This window comes from Myxine glutinosa, chromosome 10 (genome assembly GCF_964187855.1).
Source record: "Myxine glutinosa chromosome 10, kmMyxGlut1.1, whole genome shotgun sequence".
Classification (NCBI taxonomy): domain Eukaryota; kingdom Metazoa; phylum Chordata; class Myxini; order Myxiniformes; family Myxinidae; genus Myxine; species Myxine glutinosa.
This window is the reverse complement of record NC_136270.1, coordinates 101,675,101-101,697,257: the sequence shown is the minus strand read 5'-3', so window position 1 is coordinate 101,697,257 and position 22,157 is coordinate 101,675,101. Positions and strand designations below refer to the sequence as shown.

The following is a 22,157-nucleotide window of genomic DNA, read 5'->3' as shown; positions in this document are numbered from 1 at the left end:
CGTGAAAGAGCTAACATCAATCACAAAAAAAAACTGACAAAAAAACAAACGAAAAAAGACAAAAGTTGTGCAATTGTTGATGCTGATTGCTTTTTTGTTCTGCTTTTTGAGCAATTTGCTGTTAAGGTTAGTGGATGGCAAGGCATTGCCTTTAAAACCTGCTCAGATGAAGTTCCGTGTTAGTAGTGCAGAGTACACCGCCTTACAGCAATGACTTGTGTTAAATGTGAAGGTTAGGGGCTTTGTAGATGATCCCAGCAGGCATCATACCTACCGGGCTCGATCCTCTCCTGCGAAGATCTGGATGCGTGAAGCACGACAATTGGTTGTTCGGCGGACAGGTGGGTTAATGCCACGAGAGGGTGCTGCGCGGCACGGCGTAGGGACACGACATGGCCTGCCAGTGCTAGACGCAGCAAGTTGGCCGAATGGTGTGCACGGCGCATCCGTCCGACCTTCCGTGCTGTCCGCTGGTCGGGTACATCGGTCGGTGACGAATGCTCATCTGCCAGTCTCTGCGATCCATTGGCCGGAGCAGAGTTTGATGGAGTTGCGAGCACCATAAGCGTTGCCACGACAGCAAGAAGGGTCTTCGGTGTTGTGTACATAGTTCCAGCAGAGGTGAATTCTTGGCCTGGGGATGCATTACGTATTATGCCAACACATTGACACTGCCACATGCAGTCGCACCCACCAATGCAGTCAGAAATATAACTAAAAAATATGTTAATCTGACGCAATGATAACAATTCCATTCCGCACCCACTCTTTTTGGACTTTCCCCCACAAATGTTATCACAGGTAGGAAAATACTGTATAAGGCTAGGGGAGCCATTAAGGTTGGCATGGAAAAGCGCATGGTTGGCACATTGACATTGTGTGTCATTTTCAACACATGTAAAGTTATTGCAATGACACATGAAGAGGCTATTTGGTTCATCATGCCTGTGTTGCATTCTCAATCCCCGTTAATTAATTTTATCAATGAAATTACTTCTATCTACAAACACGGCAACACCATTCTGACTATTAACTTAACTTACCTTCACATCCGCATATCTTTACAAATTACTTATCCATTGTGCACAATGACCTGCTATTTTCAAGAGATACTGTGCGTTATGTTGGGAGGGCGTGCTCCCAGATGCAGCACTCCTCTGCGAGTACTGCACCAGGACGGCAGTTTTGTAATTTGATGATAAGGGGGAACACACCTACGATGAGACGAGCACACTCGAACAAGACCGTCGAGTCGACCTTCGATGCATCACAGAAAATGTCTGGGAGTTTTGTTTTTATCCATACGGTATAATAGCGGGAAAATAAGTGATTCACAAAGTTAAAGCAAAACGTGCAACTTGTGTCCATTGACCGATACTTACTCCTTTTGGTGGAATCGAGCCTTGTACTTCGTCCTGTAGTCCCGTTCGCTGGGCTCGCCCGGCAGGATCTCCGCGGGAGGGCCGGCCTTTGGCCACAGCTGAGCCAGGGGGGCGGGAATTGGGGGATCCGGAGGAGGGCTCGGAGAGGGGCAATGGCTAGCCGAATAACGTCACAGTACATAACTTACAATATAGCAAGCAGCACAGTCTGGAACCAATGAATACGGAGAGAGATCAATTCAACAACTCGTTATAGCAGCAGTTTTGGCAGGAATTTCTCATTTGTTCAGGATGCCGGTGATAACTCACCTACTCTTCCTTTCCAACTTCCATATAGCGAGAGAAGAGCTTCTCCTATACTTTCTACTTAAAAAAAAAATACCCAAAATAAAATTGTCACCAAGACCAACTCCTCACCAGGATGTTGGTCTTGGTGACATGGATGTGTTGGTTTGTCTCACATGTCACATGGTCTCTGGTGGTCTCTCTCACATGGATGTGTTGGTTTGGCGGATGTTTTGGTTTGGCGCATATGTTGGTTTGGTGCATGTGTTGGTTTGGCACATGTGTTGGTTTGACACATGTGTTGGTTTGGCGCATGTTTTGGTTTGGCGCATGTGTTGGTTTCGCGCATGTGTTGGTTTGGCGCATGTGTTGGTTTGGTGTATGTTTTGGTTTGGCGCATGTGTTGGTTTGTCGCATGTTTTGGTTTGGCGCATGTGTTGGTTTGGCGCATGTGTTGGTTTGGCGCATGTGTAGGTTTAGCGCATGTGTTGGTTTGGCGCATGTGTTTGTTTGGCGGATGTGTTGGTTTGGCGCATGTGTAGGTTTAGCGCATGTGTTGGTTTGGCGCATGTGTTTGTTTGGCGCATGTGTTGGTTTGGCGCATGTGTTGGTTTGGCGCATGTGTTGGTTTGGCGCACGTGTTGGTTTGGTACACGTGTTGGTTTGGCGCATGTGTTGGTTTGGCGCATGTGTTGGTTTGGCGCATGTGTTGGTTTGGCGCATGTGTTGGTTTGGCGCATGTGTTTGTTTGGCGGATGTGTTGGTTTGGCGCATGTGTAGGTTTAGCGCATGTGTTGGTTTGGCGCATGTGTTTGTTTGGCGCATGTGTTGGTTTGGCGCATGTGTTGGTTTGGCGCATGTGTTGGTTTGGCGCATGTGGTGGTTTGGTGCATGTGTTGGTTTGGCGCATGTGTTGGTTTGGCGCATGTGTTGGTTTGGTGCATGTGTTGGTTTGGCACATGTGTTGGTTTGGCACATGTGTTGATTTGGCACATGTGTTGGTTTGGCGCATGTGTTGGTTTGGCGCATGTTTTGGTTTGGCGCATGTGTTGGTTTGGCGCATGTGTTGGTTTGGTGGATGTGTTGGTTTGGTGGATGTGTTTGTTTGGTGCATGTGTTGGTTTGGTGAATGTGTTGGTTTGGTGCATGTGTTGGTTTGGTGCATGTGTTGGTTTGGCAAATGTTTTGGTTTGGCACATGTGGTGGTTTGGCGCATGTGTTGGTTTGGTGCATGTTTTGATTTGGCGGATGTGTTTGTTTGGCGCATGTGTTGGTTTGGCACATGTGTTGGTTTGGCGCATGTGTTGGTTTGGCGCATGTTTGGTTTGGCGCATGTGTTGGTTTGGCGCATGTTTTGGTTTGGCACACATGTTGGTTTGGCGCATGTGTTGGTTTGGCGCATGTTTTGGTTTGGCGCATGTGTTGTTTTGGCGGATGTGTTGGTTTCGCGCATGTGTTGGTTTGGCGCATGTGTTGGTTTGGCGCTTGTGTTGATTTGGCGCAAGTTTTGGTTTGGTGGATGTTTTGGTTTGGCGGATGTGTTGTTTTGGCGCATGTGTTGTTTTGGCGGATGTGTTGGTTTGGCGCATGTGTTGGTTTGGCGCATGTGTTGGTTTGGTGGATGTGTTGGTTTGGTGGATGTGTTTGTTTGCCGCATGTGTCGGTTTGGCGTATGTGTCGGTTTGGCGCATGTGTCGGTTTGGCGCATGTGTTGGTTTGGCGCATCTGTTGGTTTGGCGCATGTTTTGGTTTGGCCGATGTGTTGGTTTGGCATATGTGTTGGTTTGACACATGTGTTGGTTTGGTGCATGTTTTGGATTGGCGCATGTTTTGGTTTGGTGGATGTGTTGGTTTGGTGGATGTTTTGGTTTGGCGCATGTGTTGGTTTGGTGCATGTGTTGGTTTGGCATATGTGTTGGTTTGACACATGTGTTGGTTTGGCGCATGTTTTGGTTTGGTGGATGTGTTGGTTTGGTGGATGTTTTGGTTTGGCACATGTGTTGGTTTGGTGCATGTGTTGGTTTCGCGCATGTGTTGGTTTGGCACATGTGTTGGGTTGGTGCATGTTTTGGTTTGGCGCATGTGTTGGTTTGTCGCATGTTTTGGTTTGGCGGGTGTGTTGGTTTGGCGCATGTGTTGGTTTGGCGCATGTGTTGGTTTGGTGCATGTGTTGGTGTGGCGGATGTGTTGGTTTGGCAGATGTGTTGGTTTGGCGCATGTGTTTGTTTGGCGCATGTGTTGGTTTGGCGGATGTGTTGGTTTGACGCATGTGTTGGTTTGGCGCATGTATTGGTTTAGCGGGTGTGTTGGTTTGGCGCATGTTTTGGTTTGGCGGATTTGTTGGTTTGGTGGATGTGTTGGTTTTGCAGATGTGTTGGTTTGGCACAAGTGTTGGTTTGGCGCATGTTTTGGTTTGGCGAATGTTTTGGTTTGGCGGATGTTTTGGTTTGGTGGATGCATTGGTTTGGCGGATGCGTTTGTTTGGTGCATGTGTTGGTTTGGCGCCTGTGTAGGTTTGGCGCATGTGGTGGTTTGGCGAATGCGTTGGTTTGGCGCATGTGTTGGTTTGGTGCATGTGTTGGTTTGGCGCATGTGTTGGTTTGGTGGATGCGTTGGTTTGGCGTATGTGTTAGTTTGGCCGATGTGTTGGTTTGGCGCATGTGTTGGTTTGGCGTATTTATTGTGAGGTGAGGAGACCTGCACAAGTTTAGGATATATATGGAGAACCTCCAGGCAAGACTTTTCAGTGGTCGATATGTGTAGAGCAATATCATCATCATCATCATCTTCTTCTTCTTCATCATCAATGTACCATACTGTACAAAGAGCCGGTGTTCTGGAAGCCGTCTCTTGGCAAGGGTTATGCTATATGTGGTTTGCCATTGCCTTCCCCAGCAGTCAGCCATAAAAAGGCAATTTCAATATTGTTTTGTGTGTGTACGATGACAATTAGCTCCTTTGTCACGACTGACTTGTATAGCACCTTTAACATCCATCATCAACCAGCTCTTTCAACCTTCAGGTTAACATCCTTCTGATGGATGGCTCAGCCATTGATGCCTCGACCTGCATGTAAAACACCGGGATGACAGGTGTGGCTCACTCCAATTCCCTACCCTTGTTATGAATGTGTGTCGACCAATTAATCATCATCATCTTTGTCATCATGCTTTACCCTTGTCCTGTACTTTCTCCATTAATAAAAAAATTCCCAAAATAAAATTCTCTCCAAGACCGACTAATCCAGGTGTTGGTTTGGCGGATGTGTTGCAACCTGTGGGAAAGGTCCAACCTGGACCAACACATGCAACCTGTGGGAAAAGCAATAACATCCATACACAAGTCTCCTCCTCGGCAATGGATTATTGGATTATGCCATTGTTGTACTTTCTATAATGTAGTATCAGTGTAAAAATATCACACCGCAGGTGTAGGTTTTCGTGGATCCTGTTGCCCACGCGCATCAAATCAACAGTGACGTCAGACTCAAGGACTGATGACATCATTCCGTTCATGATTGTGCGCATCCCACGCACAAAGCGCGAGGAGCCTTGGTGTTTGACGTCACATTAAGATTTCCGAACGATGTTCATCGTACCTGTTGGACATTATTTTAAATCGAAGCGAGATTGTTGCTGTCTGCCCCCAACAATATCCACTTACACCAAACGTGCCAATTAAAAATAACCAGGACCACGAGCTCGGATGATTGAAATCCAAAAACACTGCAGAGACTCCATTTGGGTACATGGAGATGGAAACAGGTTAAACTAGAGAGGTACTCGGGAGAGAGCATACCTCCGCCATGTTAACCAGTTTATGTTTTGTATCCCACTGATAGGCCGGATCTGGATTTGGACCTGAACCAAAATCGAATCGGCTTCTTCTTGTCCCAAACCAACTCTTACACCAAATTTTGTCATAAGTCGTCGACAACTTTTTGTGATATCATGTTACATATCGTTTTTGGCCATATCACTCAATGGTGAAGAATCAGTTTTAAAAATTCTCTGATCCAGATCTGGATTTGGACCTGAACCAAAATCGAATCGGCTTCTTCTTGTCCCAAACCAACTCTTACACCAAATTTTGTCATAAGTCGTCCACAACTTTTTGTGACATCATGTTACATATCGTTTTTGGCCATATCACTCAATGGGGAAGAATCAGTTTTAAAAATTCTCTGATCCAGATCTGGATTCGAATCTTCACCAAAATCGAATCAATTCGTCCTTGTCACACACCCAACCTCCACCAAATTTCGTCCGAATCAATCCCCAACTTTTTGAGATATCCTGTTCACAAACGAACAAACGAACAGACAGAAGTGAAAACATAACCTCCATCCATTCACCTTTGGGGGAGGAGCTAAAAATTGGATGAAGATGTTCGTTCTGATTGGCGCAAATGATTATATATGATGTTAATAATTGTTATGATTGCTAAGGTTAGTACCTCCGCCACAAAAGATGGATCGAGGTTATGTTTTCACACCTGTCCGTTTGTCTGTGAACAAAATATCTCAAAAAGTTGTCGACGGATTCGGACGAAATTTGGCAGAGATGTAGCGTGTGTAACAAGGACGAAATGATTCGATTTTGGTGAAGATCCGGATTCGGATCCGGCTATTAGAATTTTTAAAGTGATTCTTCACCATTGAGTGATATGGCCAACCAGGCGGAAGTATGTTCTCTACTGAGTGCCGCTCTAGTTATATATCAGTTTTGTTTATTTATGCACAGGTCTTACTTATTTATTTGAATTGTGTTGAGACATTTTCATTCGCTCGGCTCCGCCATTTATTCCTGATACGTGAAACCCCCTGCAACCCATGCCTCCAGAAAACATACTTCTCTGGGCCATCCATCGACGTTAAACCGGGAATGTTTCGAGGAATCTGATCATGAATGTCACCAGGAGTAACTTTTCTGCAAAAGAAATGCAAAAATTATTTTCTTCGCAAGAATTTTTTTTCTTTAAATAAGAAAAGTTTTCTTCAAACAAGAAAAGTCAAAGATAATTGTGAAAACTGTGAAACTGTGAAAGTGAAAACTCAGAAAAAGGAGCGGGGGAGACAAGAGGGGGAGAGAGACGAAAGCACACAAGCACAACAACAGTAGAGAAGAGGGACGTCGGTAGATCTGTGGAAGAGGGAGGGCTGGGGAAGAGGGAGGGGTACATGGTATAAAGCAAATCAATACGACTAGGAATTTCAGGAAAGAAGACGGTATTTCAGAAAAGTGGATCTGGGGTGTTTTAACGGGGGTAGAAAAGATCAAGGTTTTGGTCGGGGAAAGACAAGAGATGGTGGTGAACAGCTGTTTTAAAGACCTGGAGGGATGAGTGGGATTTTTGAGAATGAGGGAGTTTGTTCCGGAGGCGGGAGAAAAGAGGAATGAAACAGTAATGGTGAGCAGAGAATCTTGATTTTGGCAGTTTCACCAGAAGAGGGTTGCTGGCAGATCTTGTGTGACCTGCAGGAATATTTGTGGGACAGAGCACAGAGAGAGCTGGGGGAGCAAGGCCGGAGAGGAGTCGGTAGAAGACAGAAAGACCACCAACCTGCCTGCGGTGAGTGAGTGAAAGGCCCTCAGAATCAGCTTCATCGTGGGAGATTCCCATGATTCTGAAAGCTTTGGTTTCAACAGCGTGAAGACGAGCTAGGTGTGAGGCAGGAGCACCGGCCCAGAGGGGAGAGCAGTATTCCATTGAGCTGCGGATGAAAGCTTTGTATGTGGTGAGGAGCTGAGATTTCTGGTGAAATTCATAATCAGATTTTTCCAAACATTCCTATCTTGTACTACTTCCCGAAGCACTGGAAAAGACAGCTTCGTTGCATCCTTCACCCTGTCCATCCAGCACATACAAGGTCTACCTCTTCCTCTTCTTCCCTCAATCATACGTTGACTTCTCTTGACTTTTATTTTCTACACAGATGATATGTCCAAAATGGAACCTTTCAGAAAAAGGTAGGAATTTGCGGGCTGTGCCCTGGACAGATGTTTAATTAATCCACAGATCTACAGGAGATCAGTACATTAGGGGCACACACACACACACACACACACACACACACACACACACACACACACACACACCAACCAACAGCCAGGTGCTGCACACAAATACAATACAACACTTCCTGACACAGAGTGGTGAGTTTGGTGGAAAGGTTCCTGTACGGAAACTAGTTCTGGAAAGTAGTACTACTAGTACATAGTGTAACGAATTTGAGAAGTGTAACGGTTTTGAGAAGTGTAACAATTTTGGAGAAAGTGTAACGAATGTGAAAAGTATGGTTTTGTTGTGTGTAACACCCTCGTAATGTAAATAATGGTCGCAGCCATCCTCCTAGTTAATTCCATGAAACTTACACACAGGCCACGATATATCTTTTTAAATAGTTTATTTCCTTATTCTATGTAGGCTAAATATGTGTTTCCCACTAGATTGACTCTGCATTGCATCAAACGAAATAAAGGGTAGGCCCCTCCGATGATCCATGGCAGCTCAAGTGCCAGGGATTCCCCCACTTGAGCTTTGACAGCAACCGTTTATTGCAGTACTGAACTGCTGTGCAACGTGACGGCGCCTTACCTGCAGCTGCTGACCGGTTTTCACCATTTGCGGCCATTACGAACAAGGGGAGTGGCTAGAGAAGACGGGTCGCCCCCCTCGTCATAGGGGGGAGGAGTAAGTCGGCCCCGCTCATCCAACCCAGAACAAGGGGTTTGGCTAAGAGAGGGCGGAGCGGGAACCCCCGAGAAAGTGCGCGAAGGTTCGGTGAGAAACCAATATAAGCCGCCGCGGGACGCACTCCACCCTCTTGCTCTGACCCCGTCCTCTTGCTTGCTGTCGCTCGTTGTTGCTGGGGAGAAGGAAGACGCCTGAACGAGCAGGTGTGTGCGAGCCATCGTGCGACCAGCTGCGCTGCAGCTAAGGGGGCAGCTAAGGGGCCGCAGGCCACGAAAAGGACGCGCCAGGCAGCAATCTACGCTGGACCCTCCATTGCCTCCCAAAACAACCATCCATCCTCAAGCCATAACCTGCCTGCAATATCCCCCGTGTAAGTGTGAACGTCGTCTGTCTTGAATGTTGTCCTGGGGTTTTTAAGTAAATTGAATAGTATAAGCTAACGATTCACTGTGTATCTGCTCCTTCCATTCGCTGAATATAACCGATTGCTCTCGTTGCTCTGGCTTGTGAAAATACGTAATAAATCCTGTTATTCCTCCGTACTTCTTCTTCTTCTTCATTCTCGTTCGGTCGCTTTATAGGTTTCCCGATTGAATAGCGGTGGCGCGATCCGGCCAAAGTTTGGGGTAAATCGGGTTTTAGTTAGGGGAATAACTGTTCGGTCGCGGTAATACCAACCACTCGGTCAAAATAACATCTTCAACCGCATCCGTAACAATTGGTGTCAGGAGTGGGATTCGGACCTGAAGCGTTTAATGCGCTCAAAATTACAAAGTAGCCGAAATTTGTTTTTGTTTTACAAAAACCCGAATTTTGAAATCGCGCCATGGCTGGTCAAGGCGATCGGATGTCGGTGGGGGAGATAGAGGGGTTAGGAGTAACCCAGGATCAAATGGAGGGGAGCAATGAGGAGGCGGTTGAGGGGGTATCAGACGCACAAAATGGCGTCCTCGCGCACGAGGTATCAGACGCACAAGATGGCGTCCTCGCGCACATGGTTATTGCGGCACCAAATTTAGCCGCGCCCGTGGTTGCGGCAGCCGAGCCAGAGATGCCAGGGTACATGCGAGCCTTCATGGCCCATTTTATGGCAGAAGTACAGAAAAAGAACGACAGTATGGACAGGCTAGAAGCAAAAATGGGACAAATGGGGAACCGGATGGATGCTCAGAGTGAGCAATTGGGGGTAATGAGGGACGAAGCGAGGGGTACCGGTGAGGGGTTAGACAATAATTTTAAGGGGTTAGACAAGAAATTTGGGAAGTTAGACAATAATTTAGAGGGGTTAGACAATGGGATAAAAGAGGTGAAAAATGGGTTAATGGGGTTAGAAAATAGGATGGAGGACAAATTGCGGGAAATAGGGGAACAATCTGCCCGGGAAATCAAACGAATGGGGAACCAGATAGAGGAGGTGCAAATCGGGTTAGAAAGTAAACTGGATGCTCAGAGGGATGAATTGGGACAGATGAGGGTGGCATCTACAAAAGAGATGGAGGAGATGAAAGAGGGGATACGACGAGGTGTGAGTGAGGAGGTTTCGGGGCTACGCGAGGAGGTAAAGCGAGGTGAGAAGCGTATGGAGAAAGAGGTGAGGAATAATACGGCTAGGTTACAGGGGGGCATAGAGGGTCTGACGAAGGGAGTAGAACAGCTGACAGTAGGACAAAGGGAACTAGCGGACCAAGTGGAAAAGAACACTGCAATCATCGGGGGTTTAAAAGCGACACAAAAGGACATTAAAAATGAATTAATAGCGACACAGAAGGAATGTCAAATGGTACATGAGGGATTGACGAAGAGGTTGGAAGAGGTGACAGAAGTAATGGAGATGAAGGACCGGGAGGTAAGGACGCACATAGAAACGGTTAAAGTAGCGATGGAGGAAGAAATAGAAGGGAATTGGCGCACCGAGAGGATCTAATAAGTAGACGAGTGATGAGGTTAGTGTTTTGGACCCAAAATTAGAAAAAGGCAAAATTTGATGATTGGTACGGTGATTGGCAGATGATTGGCAAAATTTTTGATTGGCTGAAATTTGGTGTGCCAAATTGATAGTAGGACCTCCCCGATGTGGTGGGATGGCAACTCTGTCATCCCTCACAAACGGGGGGCAAAGGAGCACTAGCTTATGGGGTGTATGGCAGTGAAAACTAGCCCGGGTGGGTTAGGATATTGTGTGTAGGGCCCTAGAAGAGGACATTAGGTGACGTTAAGATTAGTTAGTGACAATGATACCTGTAGTGGGGACGCAGATAGTTTAGTGTGGATGATAATGACGTGGGAGCGCAATAGTTTAAAGGGGTGACTGGGAAGCGCAAGTTTCAGAGGGGAGTAGTTAGATGAGATGATGCCGTGTGTTTGAGGATTGAACAGGTGTGATTGCACAGGTGTGCAACTGAACAGGTGAATGGAGCAGTGTATGAGTGAGTGAAGGTGATTGTGTGTGGTGTTGACCAAATGGTCTAGGAAGGAAGGAGGGTGCAGGTGGCACCAGGTGTGAGTGCACAGGTGTGCACCAACAGGTGTATGGAATAAATGGTTGTGTGGAAGACATGGAGTGTGGAATATATGGAGTATTGGAATGGATGGTCGTGGAGTGAGTAGGATGGAAACTATGGAGTGGAGTGGATGGTGCGAAGGTGTGAAGGGGGGAAGGATGGACCCCCATCACGAATACCCGGGGCGGGTAGTGTAAGTGTTAGGTAGAGGGTACAGGTAAATTGTGGTTGGATATTGGCATCTGTGGTGCGGTTGGAAGAATGATGTTTGGATGGGTGCATTAGTGTTGTGGAAAAGGCTGGGCGTGTAGCCTGTTAGTGTGTGTAGTTGGTTTGGGCACTCCACCACTGAGGATGTCGGCCAGGTGAGGCCGCAGGTGGGCTCTGGGAGCCGGTAGAGTTGTTGTGGATGGGGCCCGAGGATCCGGAGGACGGACCTGGGTAGCCCAGTGCCAGAGGGCACCGAGTGGGGTGACAGAGCCAGGAGGGGCCTTCCCCAGCTAGATAGGTTAGGGTGAGGAGCAGGTAAGCTCGGGTGGCAACTACAGTGGTGGAGGTGTGCAGGTGGGTAGACCTGCTGGGAGAGCTACACGTCACAGCCCAGAAATTGTGCAAGGGCACCGGGAGATGAATCGGGGGAGTGAGACCCCAAATTGAGAAGCACCACAGTTTGGCCAATGGGAATTGGTTTTTAGAACCCATAGTGTAAGTTGGCCAATGGATTGGCAGGGAAAGACCCCGGGTAGTGTAAAGGGTGTTAAAGTCATTTAGAGGATAGTTAGGATTGAAGTCTCCTCGCACCATCTACATGCACTCACCTGAAGTAAAGATGACGTACCTCCACACCATGCCATGTTTAATTATTTTTATGTGCAAATGTTTTGAATTGTGAGACGCATCATGACGTGGGTGTGACATTGTGCTCGATGTTCCATCTCTTCCTCCTTATGAGGATTGATGATGAATTGATGATGGCAAATTTTGGATAGTGGGATTGTGGAGACGAATTCGGTATGGGAAATAAGGGGAAGACGTGACAGTAGCGACGGATTTGTAAAGGTGTAAATTGTTGTAAATATGGGGTAAGAGCAAGGGTAGTGTAGGTGACAGGGGGGGTGACGTACGGTAGGGACGAGTTTTTCTCACTTCGCTCTCCGTACGCACTTCACCCTGCATTGCCTTTATTGACGTGTACCCTTGTGACCTTACCCCTCGCTCATTTGTCTTCCCCCCTTTTGTCTCCCACTTGAGGACCTGTGCGCCATTGGGCGCCGAGGGTAGCGTGCGTGAGATGGCCATTGTGCGCACGAGATTCTCAGAACCAGCATGCATTGCGTTGATGTACCACTTTATGGACCGCTGTTCTGCGGCCAAGGACCACTTGATGGACCCCAGGTTCTGGGGCAGGGCACCTCTGTTGGAGACCGGCCATAGTGGCCAGGGAATCTTGCTTGCGGACCTCGGTAAGGTGGCACCTATGCCAAACAGGTGGACCACCCTTAGTTGGCCCCTGAGGCCCTAAATAAAAATGAACACAAGTTGTGCTTTTTATTATTTCCAAGTAGGCCGCATGAAGCCAGAAGACGTCGGGAAGAACATCGGCCCAGCAGAAAAAGAGAAGACCACCACCAGTTGTTTTGTTGTGTTTATTATGAACAGTGGTGACTGTGCACCGAGTGGTGCTTTTGGTGTTTTTGGGTGCTTTGGTGGTATTGGTACTGGTGCATCGATGCAATGCGTGCTGTGCTGTCTCCTCCCTCCCAACAGGAATTTCTTTTTTCTTGTTCCCTAAAAAAAACAAAAAAAACACAGGTCCTGGGTTGCGTTGTAAATAAGAAATAACGTCACTGTAAATAATGCTCCCCACCGTAAATGTATAGTTTGAGAACAATTCCGTAATTCGGTTAGCTGTGGGCTTGAGTCTGTTAGACAGGGTGCAATGCAATAGGGGGACATACTTATTTGTATTTTTAAATCGTCACACTCAGGGTCAGGTTAATTGTAGAGGGAATTACACCTACGTGTCACACTAAGTTAAAGTTTTGTAGGCCCGAGGACGGGCCTGAAGAAAGGAGGGTGCAGTGTAACGAATTTGAGAAGTGTAACGGTTTTGAGAAGTGTAACAATTTTGGAGAAAGTGTAACGAATGTGAAAAGTATGGTTTTGTTGTGTGTAACACCCTCATAATGTAAATAATGGTCGCAGCCGTCCTCCTAGTTAATTCCATGAAACTTACACACAGGCCACGATATATCTTTTTAAATAGTTTATTTCCTTATTCTATGTAGGCTAAATATGTGTTTCCCACTAGATTGACTCTGCATTGCATCAAACGAAATAAAGCGTAGGCCCCTCCGATGATCCATGGCAGCTCAAGTGCCAGGGATTCCCCCACTTGAGCTTTGACAGCAACCGTTTATTGCAGTACTGAACTGCTGTGCAACGTGACGGCGCCTTACCTGCAGCTGCTGACCGGTTTTCGCCATTTGCGGCCATTACGAACAAGGGGAGTGGCTAGAGAAGACGGGTCGCCCCCCTCGTCATAGGGGGGGAGGAGTAAGTCGGCCCCGCTCATCCAACCCAGAACAAGGGGTTTGGCTAAGAGAGGGCGGAGCGGGAACCCCCGAGAAAGTGCGCGAAGGTTCGGTGAGAAACCAATATAAGCCGCCGCGGGACGCACTCCACCCTCTTGCTCTGACCCCGTCCTCTTGCTTGCTGTCGCTCGTTGTTGCTGGGGAGAAGGAAGACGCCTGAACGAGCAGGTGTGTGCGAGCCATCGTGCGACCAGCTGCGCTGCAGCTAAGGGGGCAGCTAAGGGGCCGCAGGCCACGAAAAGGACGCGCCAGGCAGCAATCCACGCTGGACCCTCCATTGCCTCCCAAAACAACCATCCATCCTCAAGCCATACCTGCCTGCAATATCCCCCGTGTAAGTGTGAACGTCGTCTGTCTTGAATGTTGTCCTGGGGTTTTTAAGTAAATTGAATAGTATAAGCTAACGATTCACTGTGTATCTGCTCCTTCCATTCGCTGAATATCACCTATTGCTCTCGTTGCTCTGGCTTGTGAAAATACTTAATAAATCCTGTTATTCCTCCGTACCTCTTCTTCTTCTTCATTTTCGTTCGGTCGCTTTAGAGGTTTCCCGATTGAATAGCGGTGGCGCGATCCGGCCAAAGTTTGGGGTAAATCGGGTTTTAGATGGGGGAATAACTGTTCGGTCGCGGTAATACCAACCGCTCGGTCAAAATAACATCTTCAACCACGTCCGTAACAATATTATACAGTAACAGCACATGTTGGTAGTCATATTTGATTAGCATGCACACAAGCTGAAAGAGAAGTGGTCTAGGTAGGAATCCAAAATGCAATACTTTATATCACATATTAATGTTTTTTTGAGGAGTGCATGGAAAGAGCTCTTTTCTGGGGAAATATCCCCCTCTAGCTGCTTTCATTGCTCCTTCAGTACAAGTTACAACACTCGCCAACAAAACTCCATTGCTCCCACTTTGGTATCAATAACAGTCCTCTTCCTTACATTTTGACAGATTACTCCTACGAGAAGCGTTAAAAATGTTCTGGGAACGAGATACCCAGAATAATCCAAGAAACACCGATGTTTATTTTTCAAAATACACACGGCCCTCCATATCCGCGAGGGTTACGTTTCTGGAAAAGCTCGCAGATATAGAATCCGTGAATACGGATACCTTGGTTTCATGGGAAAAAGCCACCTTTTTACCTGCCTTTCAAGCCACCTTTCCAGTTTTTCCAGCCGACAAATCTAGTACTGCACACGGTATCCCAGAAATCACTACGGAATGTAAAATAAGTAATTTGTATTGAAAATTTGTATTTGTATAAAATTTGTATGAAAATTTGTACAAAAAAAATTGTATTGAAAATATGGTCCAACTTGAAATGGGTGGTGAACAGCTTGACCCATATGACTGATTTACCTATATTTAAAACAAAACAGTACTCATAAAATATTGTTTCAAAAAAAATCTGTTTTTTTATGTTCCGTGGTGAATTCTGGGACATCCTGTATAGTATTATCATCTGCACACCTTCGCTCATGTCACCGGAGTTGGTAGTTGGGTGGGTAGGGTGATGGGTGCTCGCAAACTCGCGAATACTGGAGATCTATGGGTCGCGAATTAGGAATCGGTATACATTTACCAATCGACAAATATGCGCAACTCGCAAAAACTGAGGGTCGTCTGTATATAGTTATCTAGTTCCGTCAAGTCGTGTCGGACTTCTGGTGACATTGATGATCAGATTTCTCCAAATATCTCTATCCTACACTGCTTCCAAAAGCTATGGCAGAGGCAGATTGGTTGCATCCTTAACCCCATCCATCAAGCATATATATAAAAGGTCTGCTTCTTCTTCTTCCCTCAACTATTCCCAACATGGTTGATTTATCCAGCATTTCGTTTTCTGCATGCATGGAGTGTCCAATGTATGGCAGTTTCTATTTCAGTATCAGCGCTTCTAATGTACATCGTTGTCTAATATATTCAAGCAATTATTTCAATTTCAATTTATTGGCCATTTTAAAAACAAAAATGGAAAATGTAGATGTAATTTTTTTTTATTGCTCCATATAATTACTAAATTTAATCAAATAACACAGTTACACAGTTGCATAGTGTGCACAGAGGGAGCTGCAGATGGAGGAAATGTTGAGTTGGATCTTGGAGACGGCGTGAAGCTGGAAGGTGTGAAAACATTTTGCTACCTCGGAGACATGCTGAATGGAGAAGGTGGATCAGACTCGGCAACGGTTGCTCGAGTGAGATGTGCATGGAAGAAGTTTCGGGAACTGAGTGGCGTGCTGATGAGGAGGGGAGTGTCGCTGAAGCTGAAGGGAAAGGTGTATGCTGCATGTGTGAGAAGTGTTATGATTTATGGGAGCGAGACATGGGTAATGAACGTAGAGCAGCAACGAAGGCTGGAAAGGGTGGAAATGCGAATGGTTCGGTGGATGTGCGGAGTATCGTTGAGGGAGAGGAAGACAAATGATGAATTGCGAAAGATGATGGGAATAGAGCCTGTGATTGATGCTGTGAAGAGGAACAGGTTGAGATGGTTTGGTCATGTGTTGAGGAAGGATGAAAGTGACTGGTTGAGAAGAGTGATGGAAATGAATGTAGAAGGAGGTAGAGGACGGGGAAGACCGAGAAAGACTTGGCTAAAGATGGTGGAAGAAGAAATGCGGCAAGGGGGTTAACAAGGGGAGATGCAGCAAATAGGGCAAATGGAGAAGATTGGCATGGGGTCCGCAAGGCTAACCCCCACTCTAGCAGGGAAAATGGCCTTAAAATGCATGTTGTTGTGTTGTGTTGTAATCAAATAAAATGATACTTTACTAAAATCGTTTTTAAAATGCATCTTCTTCTTCTTCATTTTTTAAAGTCCACAATTATTCCCATGTTATAGTGGGGTGTGCCACGGGAAGCTTGGCCGAAGTCATTCATTCTTTATATTCCTTTGCTTTTTCCATGATCCACCTTGGATTTGCAATTTCATCTCTAGTACCTCTTCCTCTTGTGAAACCTGCTTGCTGAACGGGCATTTCTTCCATAATGAAGTCTTTTATTCTGTGTTGAATGACCTTAAGTAATCTTGCTATCATGTGAAATAAAGACAGTGTTTCGGTCATTTGAACATACTCTTGGATCCTATTTATTTAGCAATGGTATGTAGACAATTATGCTTATGCCTTCCACCTTATAGGCCATATACAATCCTGCCCCAAATAGCTGTTATAATTTTGATTGCCTCTTCCCCAACTACCTCATTATATAAGTATATGTAACTATTGCTCTGCCTCCAGCACTGGCACTCCACACTGGATTTCATCCTACCAGGGCTCCCTCCCCCTTTTTCCAGGAAGCCCAGTCGATTTGATTGATCTGGACTCTAGTCAAGGCCAACCTAATAATAACAAATCCCTGTTTGTTGTTATAATAAACCAAATTTGTTATGCACAACATTCAATTATGCAGAACACTTGAAAGGTCAAATTTTTCAAAATTCCCAAATTGCTGTTTCCATGGCAACTATTGTTTATTTGGATTTTGCAAGTATCGTGTTGTGCACATCTTTCTTATTTGTTTGTTTGTCCGCACATAATGCGCCAACGTTGATCACGATGTTTACATGTTATCTTTTTCAACGAGTACCTCCATAAAGTAGGTACAGTTAGAATGTCAGTACATCTATAAAATACGAAAGATAAAACCACACCAAACAAGTCTTGGCAAGGGTCTGCTCATTCTAGTTATTTTTGTGACCCATATTACTTCATGTCTTGGCATCTATCTTCTTTTTGTAATTCTCAAAACTAAAGCTAGAAACAGGCTGATACATGGTCAAGAGAGAGCTACAAGTTACGATAAGTAAGACTAGCCCCAAATGGACATGCTGTGTGCAAAAAGCCAAAAAAAAAGTCCGATTCCATCCTTCTTGTTACTCCTGTAGTCGGGGTTGGCACTAATGGGCCCAGCCCAGTCCTCACCTGTGTGTGTTTTTCTAAACCAACTTGAATAAACCCAGTGTTTACCCCAGTAGGTCTGCTTGTCAAGAGGGCCATGAGGGCCCTTCCCCGAAGTGCACGATTGGTTGGGGTGATGTCATCGAGAGACTTCGAGAACGGAGGAAGAATCTCTCTCTCTCGTGCTGGATTCGTGGCGGGCGGACGCTGTTGTCTCTGGCATTCGGCTGGCTCGTGTGTGCTTTTCGTGAAGAGAACATTTCCGAGCTTTGAGGAGCCTTTGCCACGTTGAATGAGGGGATGTTGTTTGACTCGGTGCTCCTCGGGGTAGGTGGCGGCCATGTTGTGCTGGCTGGGCCGGGATCGAGCAGGAGACGATTGGCTGCCTGCTGCATGGCTCGGTGTGCTCGCGCGATTGACCGGCGCCATTGTTTGGGCACTTCGACGCATGGTCGACCGACCCCACCAAAGTGATCGTCGAGACCAGAGCTGAGTGCCAGCATAAAGGGGGGCATTTTCTTTTATTTTCTTTAATCATTCCCGTATCTGTTTTTGAGTGCGTGTGGAGGTACCTCAATTAGGACATTACATTTAGCTCACCTTTCATTTTCATTCTGTGCTTCATTTTTATTTCATTTTCATTCTGTGCTTCATTTTTATTAAACCATTATTAAGGTTGCATTTCAAAAGTCGTGTCTTGTTTGCAAGGTGTTGGGTTTCGGATAAAACCCATGGCTTTTGTCCGTGAGGTAAGCACTTTGCTCCCGTCCCACGCGCGCCAAATAGTACTGCCAAGTTTTGGCTTGCTCGCCTTGGAGTAAAGACCGACCGGCTACCTGTCCAAGGCTGGCTTTCATTGGCTGCGGACATGACAATATGCACATCATTTTGTGCCAACTGGCGACCATTTTAGTTGTAAAAAAACCCAATGTTTTTTTTATTATTTTTTTATTTTTATTTTTTGTATACAGAATCGAGGCTCGTGTAAGAGCTAACACATTGAACATGAAAACATGCACAGACACATAAAACATGCAATGAAGGGAGTGGGAGACAAGGGGGGGGGGGGAGGGAGAGGGAAGCACACAAGCGCAACAACAGTAGAGAACAAGGACGTTGGTAGATCTGAAGAAGGGGGAGGGCTGGGGAGGAGGGAGGGGTACACGGTATAAAGCAAATTAACACGACTCGGAATTTCAGGAAAGAAGTTGGGGATTGGAAGAAGCAGATTTGGGGTGTTTTAACGGGGGTAGAAAAGATCAAGGTTTTGGATGGGGGAAAGACAAGAGATGGTGGTGAACAGCTGTTTTAAAGACCTGGAGGGAGGAGAGGGATTGTAGAGAGTGTTGGAGTTTGTTGCAGAGGTGGGAGAAAGGAATGAAAGTGAAGGTGAGCAGAGAGTCTTGATTTTGGCAGTTTAACCATAAGAGGGTTGCTGGCAGTTCTTGTGCATCCTGCAGGAATATTTGGGGGACAGAGCGCAGACAGAGCAAGGCCGGAGAGGAGTCGGTAGAAGACAGAAAGACCACCTACCTGCCTATGGTGAGAGAGAGAAAGGCCCTCAGAAGCAGCTTCATCGCGGTACCACGTAACCTATGACGTCATAATAATCATTAAAATATTCTACAGGCGGAGGCGCTTCTATGGTAAAATTTCGTGTCAATCGGACCAACGGTTGCCGAGAAAATGATTTTTTTAAAATGCAGACACGTACGGCACACACATGTACGTACGGCACAAGGCACACGTACGCACCTGAATGCTTAACCCTGCTTTTTGCTTCGCGAGTGCAGGGTAATGAAATATGGCTCAACGCACACAGCAGTTCTATCTGGGTTCACATCTCCCTCTCTCCACAAGCTCCTATGCACTATCTTAAAAAAGGTGTTTTTTCACACCCAAATGCCCAGTTTTCATTCATACACTCCCATGAAGTGAACACGTCCTCAACCATTTCTCAGACATACATTTACGAATCGGTTTCAAATTTGGCACACAGATTAATGAATGATGGGTTACATATGCACACCATTTTTTTTTTTTTGAGATCAGATCCAAGATGGCCGACTGGGGGCCATTTTGTTACTTAAATGTGTCCCCAACCATTTTTCGACATGCATGGACCGATTTTGTTCAAACTTGGCACAAAGGCATACATGAGAGTGTACATATGCAGAAGATTTTGTTTTCTAATCCGACCACAAATGGCTGACTGGCAGCCTTTAACTCCGTAGAGCAAAATTACTAAAACCACGGGGGCTATGACATTTTATGTCTTTTTATGCCTCCGACGACAAAGTCGCCGGAGGCATTATGTTTTCGGGTTGTCCATCCGTACGTTTGTTCTTCCGTCAGTACGTCCGTCCGTCCGTCCGGGCCAAACCTCGTTTTTCTCAGCAACTATATGTCTGATTGAGACGAAACTTTCAGGGTAGGAGTGACACCCATGCAGAATTTTTTTAAATGATAATTGTGACGTCATAGGTCACATGGTATGTCAGCCATCTTGGATTCAAAGCAAATAATGAATTTTTTTCTCTCAGAAACCGCTGAATGGAAAATTTTAAAACTTGGCACATTGTCAAGTACTTCCAATGGGGAACAAAAGCCTGATAAAGATGACATCATAGGTGAAATGTTATACCAGGCAAAAATGTTTTAATCGAATTCCTTATACTAAAAATCTGAAATTGCATGCACATGATCTATGACCCATTTGTAATGAAATATTAAATTTATGAAATCATAGGTCACATGGTTTGGCAGCCATTTTGGATTGAAGGAAAATATTAAATAATTAGATCTCTGAATCCGCTCACCCCATCGATGCAAAATTTTACAAATATAATCTAACAGCACTGTTGTACATCGTTTGAAAATGATGTCGTCATAGGTCACGTGGTTTGGCAGCCATCTTGGATAGAAAAACGAACCTTATCCGATCAACACGAAACTTCACAAACGTGATCCCCTACCCATACATATGCAGAGTGATGGCATCTACCCGTTGTGGGATTATGCGGAGGCATATTGGCTACACAATCACATTGTTCTAGTTCTTCTTGTTTTACAATAATTTTTTGTTGTGATGCCAAACTGAAATATCTCTGCAATGGTTTACCTGTCATAATGAAAGTTTCCTTCATCCCTCAAGTCTCTCGTCAGTTGAACAACACCGTGTATGTTGTCTTGTGTACCGTGTATATGTGTACCGTTGTCATGTGTACCATATACACACCGTGTATATGTCTTGCCTTTCTCCAAACCTCGCCCGCACACCTTATAAGTGCTACCAATTGTGACCATGTATTTTTTCATCATACCCTTCTTGCTCTTTTCTACTCCCACTCACTTCCTCCTGCCCAATTTTTTTCTGCCACTGATCCACTCAAATGTGATCCACTCGTATCTTCGTCTCCCAGTTCCCCTTTGACCTCTGCCAGTCTGTGAAGCTTCATATACTCTCAAAATTAACCAGGCAATGCTGTCAATGATCATGAGGTATGTCGCAGTAAAACAAGATGCGTTTCATTATTCTGAACCAAAACCCTCTCAATTGAGATTAGTCGGTCCATAACAGATGGCCAGAACACTTTTTTATGGACTAGTTTGTGGTGCTGCGGCAAAGATGCGCCACAGGCGGATGGGGACCTCACAATCCTGGCACGGAGAATTAAGATCACAATGCGAGCTGGTGACGCGCCACAAAAACTTTTTCCATGCTAGGCAGGCGTGCCCGAGCCGTTAATCCACTTGCAATAGTGGATTCCTGTACCGGTACGCTCCTAGAAAACGTGGTCATGATGACTGAAAGTGTCGATTGAACCAAAAGTGGACTTTGAGTGGACCAAAACAACGCCAAAGACCATCATAGAGATCACCCCGTGATCGATTTTGAGTTGGGACCAGCACCGCGCAGATGGCACGGACACCTCACCGTTCATGTTGTGGGATCTCTCGTGAGCTACATTACCTAACGGAAGATCGTTACCGCGACCTTCGGCGTCCAAAGACCATCACGTTCTTCCGTAATGGGGATCATCAGTGCAGGTTTTCAGCTACGCTGCGCGTCACCCCGAATCGCTACGCAAACCTGTACGAACTCCTTACCGAGCTGTCCCGGCGCCTGCCCATGGCCCACGGTGTGCGGCGCCTCCTCACGCCCCTGGGAGGCTCTGCCGTCCACCACCTGTCCGAGCTGCGTGACGGTGCCGCATACGTGTGTGCCTCTCTGGAGCCGTTCCGGCGCCTCCCGTATGCGAGTGGCACGGCGCGTGCACCTGTGCGTGAGTACGCGCTAACTCACGAGAAAGCACACCATCTTTTACCTTGGTTTCCATTCATTTATGAAAACTAGGAAAGGGTCATCTATTTATCACATTCGCAAACATGGTGGAATTTTTTTTCTTTCCTTTCTCTTCATTTCTCTCATTTAAATTCCTTATTTAACCCCCGACACTCCTCTCTCCCATACACGTAATAAATAAAATACACCTAAAATACAACGTCCAAAATGGTTTCATACACAGCACAAGTACTGACGTACACCTTCTGATACACCTATATAATCGTTAAAACCATGATGCCTCCTCTAAAACCTGGTGGCACCTTAAGTCTGTTTCTGGTGTATGCTCACCTTCAATCTTTTCCCTTTCTACAAATGGAACAACAGCCCTAAGTCTGTCTCTGGTGTATGCTCACCTTCAATGTTTTCCCTTTCTACAAATGGGACAACAGCCCTAAGTCTGTCTCTGGTGTATGCTCACCTTCAATCTTTTCCCTTTCT

The 22,157-nt window shown here is 45.9% G+C and overlaps 1 protein-coding gene across 2 annotated transcripts in view; it reads right to left on the bottom strand.

Annotated features, from left to right (window-relative positions):
• LOC137433894 (fibronectin) overlaps positions 1–1,467 on the bottom strand; it is a 270,389-nt gene extending 268,922 nt beyond the window's left edge. For both annotated transcript variants that reach the window (XM_078785942.1, XM_078785943.1), the window contains exons 1-2: positions 1,383–1,467; positions 275–634 (exon numbers count right to left, since the gene is read on the bottom strand). In XM_078785942.1, the coding sequence (XP_078642068.1) occupies positions 275–608 (334 nt within the window). In that variant the 5' untranslated portion in view covers positions 609–634; positions 1,383–1,467. The remainder of the gene's footprint in view (positions 1–274; positions 635–1,382) is intronic.
• Positions 1,468–22,157: the final 20,690 nt, after the last annotated feature.